Genomic DNA, 12,555 nt, shown 5'->3' on the forward strand with positions numbered 1-12,555 from the left:
AAAATTCCTTCTGCAGACGTACAGTACAAGCTAAATGTTAGATTGTACATCAATACAACACGGAAACGATTTCAAAAGGTCGTACCAAGATGTTAATTTGTTAGGTGCGAGAATCGGGTATTAACCAAATTACCTTGTTCACACATTGATCCAGTAAAACATGATGGGCATGAGCAGACATAGTCCGTACATGAATTAGCAACAGGCAGACACTGTCCACCGTTAATACACGGGTTAACAGCACAAGCTTCTACCACTGAAAATATAAAATAATCATCGGGCATTATACATTATACAAAATGAAATCATGAGTAGACTTTTGGTACTCACTAGACTGAAATTTTTCACTGGCGAAAAGAGTTTGAGTAAACTAAAGTACGTCGGCAGATTGGTAGTCAAACTGATTTAAACTCTCTATATCCAAATCACCAGAATAAATAGTTTATAACGACAACGACAACAGTGATCAAATTATTTTTGAGTTGACTGCTTGACTCACTATTTGTTTTATTTCTCATTTTTGTAGGATATGCATGTTTTGGATGGTTGCTGATGTATACAAAGATTACAAAGACATGAAACAATACATTCCAACACTTGTCACTTACGTGTTTGGCAAAAGCTTCCTGTATAGCAACTTGGACATACACATGTGAAAGAACTGCATGCACCTGTTGTTGTTACGCATATTCCACCATTATTACAAGGATTACTGCTTACGCAAATATCAGTTGCTAAAAGAAAACACAAGATACTGTTTAGAAAATAAGGGTTTTCTCCATTTTTTAGTATGGGACAAGAGTGGCTTTAATGCATAGCCTGCACAAACAATGCTCTCGGAGTTTTCAAACTATATTTGCTAGTGTATAGATTAGTTTTCTACAGTTTGCCGAAATTTTTAAATTTGGATAGACTAGGAAACTTGGAAAAACTTGTCTTGATAAACTAGGAGTTTGATAGAGTTTTTAAAGTTAGTGCAAACTAGGCTTAATCTAAACTGTACAGTAGATAGGCATTTGTACTGTTTTCTGAAGTTCTAGCATCTCGTACATAATTTCTCTCATTTAAACCCTTTAATAAAACACCTTTCGTTTGCTGGCCTACCGTTGTATTTGCCAATAACACATAATACGTATTTCACGTACGTCAATAAATATGAAATTATGTCACTTGTCTAGATAGAAGAATATTTAACGTTTTAATAGTGAGTACGGCCACTAATTTATAATCAAAATCAAACTGTACGTACATGTTTCACAAAGCGTTCCTGTATAACATCCAGCACAACTGCAGACGTAGCTACAAGTGGTGGTTAATGATACGCATTGTGCGTTGTTCTGACATTGGTTTCCAAAGCACACATCAGTAGCTGAAAATATAATGTGATTAGCCGTATCTAAATCATACGATGGCGCTAGTTACTCTCCGTTATGCATGATTAATTATAAGAATGGTTACGTATGTAGTGTATACATTATAACATACGATGTCGTTCATTGCTGGTTGCGGATCGGCATGACATTTGCAGGAGGTAATCGTCGTTGTTAATAAGGTACGTATTGATCTAATTTTGTTCGTTTATTTTGTAATTGTCAAACGGTGAGATGACATCACGGTCACGTGAAGATGTTGAATAATAAGAACGCATACAATTGCTTTTAAAACTGATTTGTGCAGAGAGTCCTTCTTTTGACAAACTAAGATATTCGACATAAATGATCATAAATATAACAAAGATTTACTATAAACATATTGACGATATTCTGCTCCATATAATTTTAAACGAGTTAATGTTAAACATCTGAAAACAAAATTCAATGTTCGCAACGTCGGTGGTCAGGCAGAATTTATATGATCTGAGAAGGTACTTACGAGTTTCGCATCTATCTCCTGCATAACACGACGGACATGTACAAGTGTACGCAGAGCAAGAGTTGACCACAGGTACGCAAGTTCCACCATTCAAACAATTATTGTTAGCGCATGCATCGACAGCTGCAAGATAATAATTAGCTTCGGATTTTAAAATGTTTTATATAAAATATTCAAAGATCCAAACAATTTTAATATCCAATAACATTTTTTTTGGATCGTGGCAGACTCAAATACGTAATACAAACAACATTAAATAGTTAAAACATAATTGAATGTTTAAAAAAAAAAACTTTTACAAAGCTTTAATATTAGAAAGTATAATGGCAGAAATTATAGATTTTCTACATGAATACAGCTCAGTATTTGATAGTTATAATGAAGAGCTGAGGTAACTCAGCTCAGGAAGTATCGTTTTCTTGTGAATATTTCTAATCATTTTTGTAAACAATCTTACTACAGTAGTTTGATCAGTTGTGATTCTATGAAACAAATCATCTTTCAAATCAACACATAACATGAAGAAATTCACATACTTTATGTACATAATATTATTTTACACTTACCTATCTCGCAAAATGTCCCAGTATAGCAAGATGAACATACGCAGATGTATATCGAACACGTTGCATCGTTTGCCATGGCCATACATAGGCCTCCATTCTGACATGAATTAGAATCACATGCATTTTGTACTGGAATAACAAAATATATATAACATTTTCAGAAGCCGTAAGAACCGAAGTAAACGTTTGCAACACAAATTATACTTTGTTGTTTGCATAAATAGTTGATGTTTCCTGATTTTGGTCGAAATATCCTAAATGTTTAATTTAATTGAACGCAATTTGACAAATACACATACGCCCATCTCGATAATCCAGCGGTCGTAATTATTGGCCGATTTATTTTTGTTGCGTTCGTGTCCGAATGTTGCGTCCTGATAGTAACCAACCAACCGAGGGATTGGCGTCTCGTATAGTTTTCCATTTATTCGATGTGTATACACTTACCTGTTTGACATAGTTGACCAGTAACACAAATCGGACATGAGCAAACGTAAGAAGTACACGATGTAGTAGTAACGCAATCAGCTCCATTCTGACATTGGTGCATTGAACATGCATTTATGCCTAAAAAAGTTAAAATAAAACAGAGTTGCAACTCAGTTTGGGGTCATGTTAAAGCCAATGCAGATAACTTAACGAGCATTACAAACTGCTATTATTACTCCTGTTATTACTCCTGTTGGGATGTGTCCGTAGGAATATTCTGTCCACAAAGTATAGAACTGGCTGAATGTTTAACGGGACCACTGTGCTTAGACCATATCACCTCTTGTGTCGTTTATATTCAACCAATGATTTAAAATCCTCTATTACTTAAATATTACATTCATTGGCGTCACAAGTACACACTCAGCCTGAAACCGCTATATTGCCAGCACCGACTTACTACACAGGAATTTACACCTGAAAAAACCACCCCACCAACTTAGTATTTTTAAATTCTGGAGTACTTTGTTAATGATTCTCTCTCAGAAAGTGTGTTATTGTAATTTTTAATTTTAATTTTAAAATGATTGTTAACCAACATTTCAAATCTGCTGATAATGTTCTCGTCAAGAACATGTACCAATTAAACTAATTGATCCGATACGTCCCGCCCCAATATTTGACATTTTGAAATTACAATTTTAAAGATAGAACATTATTATGTTTATCACATGTTTTTGTTACACAAAAGTCATGGATCTACCACTATCTGACACTTACTAGTTTCGCAGAAAATGCCTGTAAAGCAGCCAGTACACTGACACGTGTATGACGTACACGATCCCGCTGCAGCAACACAAGCTGCCCCGTTCTGACAATTATTGTTTGAACAAGCGTCAACAACTAAAACCATAGAAAAAATTAAAATTTAGTGATTGGTAAACTACATTAATAATACAACAATAAAGGGTAATTAAAATGTTTACGGTATGATTGTAACTGGATAGGAATACTGTCAGGCGCGTAAAGGCCAACTCAGACCCGGCGAGTCGTCTTAAATCGTCGGGACGGGATTGCTACTTTTAAGAAGGATAGTGAATGAATTCGTTATGGTTATCGTTGAAAATTTGCCTAAATAATAATATGTAAAAAAAAACCTACCATCAGTACAAAAGTCACCGTTGTAACAAGATGGACAAACACACGTGTAAGACGTACATGATCCTACGTCGGGTAGACAAATGCCACCATTCTGACATAAGTTATTGTCGCAAGCATTTATACCTTAAAACATTAATAACCATGTATAAGTTTCTAAATAATATTATATAATAATTATTATAGTGGTTATAATTCAGTCGCCTCTACAGCCAATTCTCGGTGTTAGCACTCTTCAATAGCTCATGGAACTGTAGTTTTAAAGTTTCCTTTTTTATTTTCTACAGAATTTGCAAACAAACGTTTGGTAACTTGTCGTTAACTTACTTGTTTGGCAGACATTTCCAGTGTAGCATGATGGACAAATACAGGTGTATGACGTACATGAGCCTGGGACCAGATTACAAATACCACCATTCGAACACATATTGTTGTCACAACCATTAAATTCTGAAATATAATATCATTAAATCTTAATTTGCTTATATTTTATTTCATCACGCATTTTGTTTGGACTAAATTATAGGCCATAATAATAGCAAATGTAGTCCTATATTCATTTGATTGAAAACTTGTAGAAATAAGTATTATACAAATACCGAACAACTAAGCATCAAATATTAAAATCCGATAACTTTAAAACCAATGAATCGGTTTAACAAATGTCAAAATTTAGACTTGCCACAAGTCTCTAGTTCTTAATCAGTCTGTTTCATTACAGTAATTCTTTTTTTTATTTACAATTCTTTCTTTCTTTATAGTTCTTTCTTTCTGTACATTTCTTTCGTTCCTTACAATTCTTTATTTCTGTACATTTCTTTCTTTCTTTACAATTATTTTTTTCTTTACAGTTCTTTCTTCTTTCTTTCTTTCTTTACAATTCTTTCTTTCTTTACAGTTCTTTCTTTCTTTACATTTCTTTCTTTCTTTACAGTTCATTCTTTTTTCTTTACAGTTCTTTCTTTCTTACCTGTTTCACATAAAAAACCAGTGAAGCAATCACTACATTCGCAAGAATATTGCGTACATGAGCCTGGAACAGCCATGCACTGGGCTCCATTCTGACAAAGATGGTTGTTACATGCGTCTACAGCTTAATAAAGAAAAGAACATGCATACTTTAATAATATAAAATCTACAAATGAAAAAAGGACACTGGTGACAGGTCATCACCAAGTAGGCAGTAAAAATAAATAGTTATTGTATTAGTTGTATAGGACGGGTGATGACATTCTGTAATTTAATTAGTTAAATATACCTCAGCAAATAATAGCAACGCATAATATTCTTTGTTACGGTAAATGTACAATAACATGGATTAGTTTTAAACAAAAGTTGCGTATGAACACGATCGTGTGTTAATTTATGTTTATAGAAAAAATAAACAGCGTCTTCCATTTTTTATCTTTGCGACACCGGACGAGAATCTTCTGTGTTTAGAAAACACGTTGATCTTTAAATCCAGCAGGATAGATACTATTAGGCCTACTATGCAAACCGATCTCAACTGCCCACAATGGTCTACAACCATTTCACTCTTTCCCAAGGTTTCTGTAGGCCTACTTACCTTCATGGCAGAATTCTCCAGAGAAGCAAGCTGGGCAGTCTGTACACGTGTATGCAGTACACGAACCCGGAACCGGTGCACAGTCAGCTCCATTTTGACAAAGGTGATTCTCGCAAGGGTCTATGACTGGAGATTTAAATGGAGGTCTAGTTATTCGACATCTTTATCAACAAATGAGCAGGGTTTACTTTTACAATTCAATGCAATTAAAAAAAAACAAAAACGTGAATCAAAATAACCAAGCTCACTTCTAGTAAAAGAAGGTAAATTGTAAGCGAAATTTGTTAAGAATGCCCAGTAATGCCCTGTTTATTTCTTTTATTTATAGAGGAAGGAAAGTGATAGGGACCGTATTATACTTCTCTTGCACTAAGAAAGGTGAAGACACGATATTTCTTTCGAGGAATATTTTTTTGTTACATACTTTAATAGTGCCATTTTGTCACAGTTGGATTTCAATCTGAGCAACATTTTGTATTGTAGTTTAACATTACATTGCTGGTTCCCCCTCGCTCAGGAAGGGCTAGACTGACACAGAAAACGATTTGCACAAACCGTTTCAGATTTTCAACACTACATCTGACATGCAATTTATTTAATCAAAACTTGAAAAGATAGTAACTTGTACCGGCATTCATTTAAATATTTATCACTTATGTATTATTTAATGATCTAATTTGATACAAAACATCTCAAAATTGTAAAATTTGTATCTTGTACTTGTATCATGTACAGTGCATATTATATATTTTGATATTGTAATTGAACCAAGTGCTTTTGGATAATGTTAGATTTTTCAAATTTAACAAATAAAAAAAAAGCAAAAAAAAAAAATAAATAAATAATACATTGTTGGTTAACTTACGTCTTAATGAACAATCCTCTCCAATGAAGCCGTTCGCACACAAACACATGTAAGTTGTGTCGGTCATAGGAATACAGGTTCCGCTATTTTGACATGGTGAATTTCTACATGCGTCGTTACCACCTAAAAATATGTTTACGTTATTTTCCAGACACGTGTGAAGAACATCAAATATATATGACATGAATACAATGTAATTATCCGGAAAATAGAGCTGTAACAACATAGTGCAGTAACTAAATGATGTGTTTCATTAATTTATTTAAACCATTATATGCTTATAGTTCAAACAAAATGTAACATGTGCAATATTTTTGGTAAAAACATTCGCGAGTTTCAATTTTTCTTTTAATAATAATGGCTACAATGATTGTTAAGTCTCTCACTCTTTAAATATAGGTCCTATAACAGTATAACATTGTGAAGACGTTTTACATATTTTTTGACATTTTTGTATAATATGTAACCTCAAAGATGAATTTAATATTTATATAAATATTATTAATTATTATATACTGTTTCGGTTCCGTTCTATGGGCAGCCACTCAACATTTCGCAATGATAGCAGAACGAGTGGACAATGCACATTAAAAGGACTACTCCTTTTGACACTTACCTACTTCACAAAACGAACCACTGTAACCAGTTAGGCAGCTGCAGAAAAACGAAGTACATGTCTGGCTATTAAGGCAAACACCTCCATTTAGGCACGGGTTAGGGTTACATATCTGTATGTCTATTCAGTACAAAACAAAATAGGTATTTAGAACACATTGTATTTGTAGGCTATATTATTATACAGTACTATTTAGTCTGTCTCTTATCACAGTTTTTCCGATGGGCAGCAATTATATTTTTCCGTACTAATTCGGTTAATAATCTAGCATACGTGTTTTTATAGAGGCGGGAAAATATCTTGTGTTAAGTTTAAAGATCGAAACATTTGACCAAGGTACTTTTCGGTAACAATGTTCCATTTTTATGTGTTACACAACACAAGGTTAAAGTTTAATAAAACGAAAGGATATCAATAAAAGTTTACATTGATTATTGTGTTTTAATCATTTTAAAGTAGTAACAATCCTGATCTAATCCCGGCACATACTAGTAATCTGAGGTGAACCAAAAATAAAAACGAATAGCACATATTAATTGTTAGTAAAATATATTCAATGACAGCTCAATCATCCTAGAGAATATCGTGCAACAGACAAAAGACCACAGTTCGAATCTTCACAATATGGCGACTTTGGTCACTATCACATATTCTCATTTTTTACAATTCATAGCTTAGCAGATTATATTTAGTTTACTTAACTAATTTTATGCAAAACGATATATAGGAAGCATAGGCCTACCTGTTTCACAATTAGTGCCAGTATAACAAGATGTGCATACGCAACTGTAGCTTCCAGATTGCTGGTCGACACTGCAGGCCCCGCCGTTTTGGCATGGACTACTAGAGCACGGGCTAAGGTTGCAGTTCGGTATGGCTATTCGGTACATAACAAATTGAAAAAAAAACATTTTGTAAGCTGTATATTATTTAGTAAATAAGGCCTACTTTATTCAACTACTTAATTATTTTAACGAAAAATATATATTGGGTCAAATGTTCAGGTCAGAAATATTTGACCAGGTAACAACTTCCATTTTTATGGTTCAAGTTTAATAAAAACCAAAAGTTGTAAATGAAAGTTTTGTTAATCTTCTAGATTTTAAGTTATAGGCGGGCCTAGTATCTTTCTTAACTTTGGCAATTTAGTAAACAACCCATGGAATGCTTAATATATATATATATAAGCCTACCTGTTTCACAATTAGTACCAGTAAAGCAAGTTGTGCATGTGCAACTGTAGCTTCCAGATTGCAGGTCGACACACATTCCGCCGTTTTGACATAAATTAGTAGAGCATCCCGATGCGGATAGACTTTCACAGTTGTATCCAACAAAGCCTTGCGAACAATCGCACTCGTAGTATGTACCAGAGTGCCTACACTGTCCACCATTTTGACAGGGGTTGGTGTCACAGAAAACTAAAATTTAGTAATAAATAAATATAATAATAATAATAAAACAGTTACACCAGACAATCTATCATCAGCAGCAACTGTTATGCACCCAATTATTTGAAACTTCAACCAACTAATTTGTTTGTTTTCAAATTAGTATTTTCCTTCCTCCATGGGTTTTAGAAAACACGTTGTGTTCACTTTTGTGTTACCGATTGTACTTATAGGATATAGACAAGTGATAGACCAATGATTCCAATCCCTTGTCTCTAATACGAGACAAACTATAGTTTATACGCGCGCACGCACTCCATTACCGCTAAAAATAGTTTAAAATAGTCTGTCCTAGCACGGTATTGGTCAAAATATTGCGAACCACGTGTTGTTTGTATCTATTTGAAACAGTTTACTGCACATGTATTCTCCTGTACACTTTTTCGTTTGGTTTCTTCTCATACCTATCATCGAAATATTAACATAAATTATGACAGATGTTAGTTACAAATACACGGAGAATTTACGAATTTCCGAATCAACAAACAAACAACTTACAAACCCATCAAACTAGGACTTTGTTTTAACGTTGTTGATATGGACACATAAAGCGGCAAGATGGAATGGAGAAGAGAGTGTTTTTTTAACAATCAGTGAATATAGAACGTTAATAATAAAACGAATTTTTACAGGGATCTTATTCCAAGCTTTTGCTCCTGCAATCTTTAGCGATCCGTTCATTAATAAGCAATTTGGCATAGGTGGTATGACATTCAGAGATTGGGAATATCTCGTAGAGTATCCATGTTGGTCGTAAACCATTTCAATATCGTTGCACAGACGGGGAGGTGCAATACCATACATTTGTACATAATACAAGCAAGAGCGTATAGTCTCTGCGTTCATCTAGCAATTTCCATTTATTTTGTTTAATAATATATCCCACGATAGGTCTTGAAGTCAAAATTATTTTAGGCTTATATTCCAGGGAAGAGAAGAAGAGGAAGACCAAGATGCAAATGGAAAAAGACTATAACAGATGTGTTTGGCTCTATGAAGCAAGCAAGTAGGGTGGCAGAAGACAGGAGATGGTTTCAGAATATTGATCATAGTTTGCTTTGACGACGACGACGACGACCACGACGATGATTTCAATTGCAATGCCGTTGATGTTTTACAGGACTAACCATGAACACGATTTTATACGTTAATGCAGCAATGTAACAATGAAACAAAAATAACACATATTTGGCAATTGTGTGGGATTTCTACGCGTGCGCCAACTTCATCGTACAGTCACTTAACATATTCACATAGCATCGAGTGAAATTGTTTATTTCATATGCCATTTTTCTTATCGACATCGTAAAGTGGGATGTATATATCGCAAAATTCAGTTTTCAGCATCCCTGGATAATTTACCCTAGATCATATTCATGAATAGGTACATACTAAGGTCAGCCTCTATTAAATTGTCAACACAATATAATATTGTCTGACATTTTTCCAAGCCCACTTTTGGTTGATTAGTTGATTCAGTCTGGTCAATCAATTAGAACGGAATGGGGTAGGAACTATATAATGTGGTTAATGACGCGCGAATGGTTTTGTATTCTTTTGCTGACAATTTTGTCAATTCTGGACAATTCATTGGTGGAAATTTCAGATTGTATTAGAGGCGGGGGGGGGGGGGGGGAGACGGGCAGGTAAAGAGAAGAGTGCTGGGTGAGGGAGGGGACTTACTCCTTACCTTAGGAAGTAATAATGCAGCAGAAATTGCTATGAACTAATCCAATTTACAATACTGGTTAATTTAGGCCTACTTGGATTATTCACCAGTTTTGGCTTTGTTTGTGGATGGGTTATTGAAAGAGACGTGGTTCTATATACTTTTCCCTTGTTTTTTAACCTCCGCCAAGGCTATATTTTCACCCCTGTATGTTTGTGTATGTGTGTGTGTGTCTGTCTGTCTGTGAACAGCCTGGAGGCCACAATGATCAATGACTCATCATATAATTGTGGTTAAATTTTAAAGGGTCAGGGTCAAAGATCAAGGTCCACTAAAAAAAAACATCAGCGGGACTTGAACCAGCGATCTCAACTGTGAGAGGCTGGATACATAACCATTACACCAAACTCTCATCCACAACTTTGTAGTGTGCAGTTAGCTTATTTACACTAAGAACTAATATTGAAAATATATATATTATAATCCGGGGACATTTTATGTAGGGGAATTTTACAGTAGGCGGAGGTGTGTACTCTCGGAGTACCCTCTAGTTTACTTTATTTATTTGTTGACTACTCTTATTTATTTATTTACTTTTGGTGGAACTAGCCCTAAATCCCTTTGGGCTTATTTAGGTTTCTCCAGTGAGAAAGTGCATTCTTATACTTAACTCTCAATTTGTTATGATGTATCTTATGAAAATTAAATTGAAATTGAATTGAATATAATTACATTAGTGATTTCAAAGTTGAGCAATAATAATCAAGATATTTTACTGGCTTAATACTATTTATAAAGGAAAATACAGTAAATTAATATGTGGATTCTTACCACCTAATTAGCAATTCGCTGAGTAGGTAAGTAGGTCATTGCTTGACAAGTGTTTCTTGGAAATTATCTAACGAATTTGTAATTGTCATTTTATTTTATCATGTGGAGGTTATTCCTTCATTGATCTAAAAAAAATTTATATATCTGGAATCTTAACCCGATGATTACAATCTATACATAGGTTGTTTTGTGCTCAAATGGCATGTTCAATATGCTTAAATAATAGGATTTTAATCATAAGCAAACCATTGTTTTTGCCGGTTGCGTAAACTTCTACATATATAATGTAATGTTACCATTCACCGATGTAACGTGATATAACAAATATAAATACATAATATTACAAATGTATATAATATGAATAAAATGTATAATCACTCTCTAAGAAAGAATTATTAATTATTTAAAATCAAACAACGTAATGCATCTTACTATTATTCTGCGAGTATGTAACTCCCGCAAGCAGACAAAACAATACAACATGAAGTACTAAAGAGTCCATTTTAACAGTTTTTACAAACTCCGCACCACATCCGAAAGACTGCAGCTTTCAGGTGGAATAACATAATATTTCAAAGGAGTTTATTATAACTTGTGTAGTAATTCATAGAACGCGTATTAGCATCATAAAGGTATCTTTATCTGCCATTTGCCAAGCCCTTTTGCGTTCGGTTGAATAATCTAAATAGGTATTATAAGCGAGGTATGTCCTAAATTATCCAGGGTTCTTCATGTAGAAAGTGCGTAGAGTAACTCACGCGTAAAATGCGGGTAATTAATAACCTACGGCTAAAGTTACTGTTATCATTAATTTTACCTTTCAGTGAGTCGTTATTTACCTTGTACAAGGGTTGGTAATATTTATTACGAAAGACTGAATTGAAAATAATGTACAATATTACAAAATTAGGCAGAATATTGATTAATTATTAATATTTTGACGCGAGTGAGTGTTATTCGCTGCAGCTCGTCTGCCATCAAAGAGTACAGGAACCTTAATGTAAATGGAATAACTCAACTATAAGTCGATGTTTCAACTGATGATGTTTCAACGCGGTGACGATTCAAGAGATGTATTTTTTGTACGGATCGAAATAAAGATTAATAATAAATCACCGGATCGTAACAATAATTATCGCGACAATAGCCTGTATTAAGCGGTTACGCGGTGTACTGTAACATTATTTTGAGACAGTAAATAACTATCTATTATTGTCTAGTGTAGGTTGAGAGCGGTAATTAAATGCTTCGGGTTGAGTGACAGAATGCGCAAGGATCAGAATAATTTGACAAAATAATTACGATGATTCAACAAATAGTTTTAGTTTGTTTCCATTACCATCAGTGTATTTATTTATAAAGCTCAAATTCCATATATTATATAATATATTCAAATGATGCTTTCACCTCAGTTATTTGGAAATGGAAATGGAAACATGGAAACATACTTCCGCCATGCTTCAGTCAGTAATCAGTGCTTTGACCTATAACTAGGTACAGTACTCATTTGTAAAGAAAGTTAAAGAAAAAC

The 12,555-nt window shown here is 34.0% G+C and overlaps 1 protein-coding gene across 1 annotated transcript in view; it reads right to left on the bottom strand.

Annotated features, from left to right (window-relative positions):
• Positions 1 to 11,566, bottom strand: part of LOC144839290 (uncharacterized) — a 29,795-nt gene extending 18,229 nt beyond the window's left edge. Inside the window, exons 1-16 of the mRNA XM_078694606.1 lie at positions 11,457 to 11,566; positions 8,267 to 8,494; positions 7,816 to 7,950; positions 7,074 to 7,193; positions 6,458 to 6,580; positions 5,593 to 5,718; positions 4,996 to 5,118; positions 4,353 to 4,475; positions 4,029 to 4,151; positions 3,648 to 3,770; positions 2,886 to 3,005; positions 2,439 to 2,567; positions 1,873 to 1,995; positions 1,250 to 1,369; positions 609 to 734; positions 134 to 256 (exon numbers count right to left, since the gene is read on the bottom strand). Of these exons, the coding sequence (XP_078550732.1) occupies positions 134 to 256; positions 609 to 734; positions 1,250 to 1,369; positions 1,873 to 1,995; positions 2,439 to 2,567; positions 2,886 to 3,005; positions 3,648 to 3,770; positions 4,029 to 4,151; positions 4,353 to 4,475; positions 4,996 to 5,118; positions 5,593 to 5,718; positions 6,458 to 6,580; positions 7,074 to 7,193; positions 7,816 to 7,950; positions 8,267 to 8,494; positions 11,457 to 11,526 (2,035 nt within the window). The 5' untranslated portion in view covers positions 11,527 to 11,566. The remainder of the gene's footprint in view (positions 1 to 133; positions 257 to 608; positions 735 to 1,249; positions 1,370 to 1,872; positions 1,996 to 2,438; positions 2,568 to 2,885; positions 3,006 to 3,647; positions 3,771 to 4,028; positions 4,152 to 4,352; positions 4,476 to 4,995; positions 5,119 to 5,592; positions 5,719 to 6,457; positions 6,581 to 7,073; positions 7,194 to 7,815; positions 7,951 to 8,266; positions 8,495 to 11,456) is intronic.
• Positions 11,567 to 12,555: the final 989 nt, after the last annotated feature.

This window comes from Antedon bifida, chromosome 4, assembly GCF_963402885.1.
Source record: "Antedon bifida chromosome 4, ecAntBifi1.1, whole genome shotgun sequence".
In the NCBI taxonomy this organism is placed as follows: Eukaryota; Metazoa; Echinodermata; class Crinoidea; order Comatulida; family Antedonidae; genus Antedon; species Antedon bifida.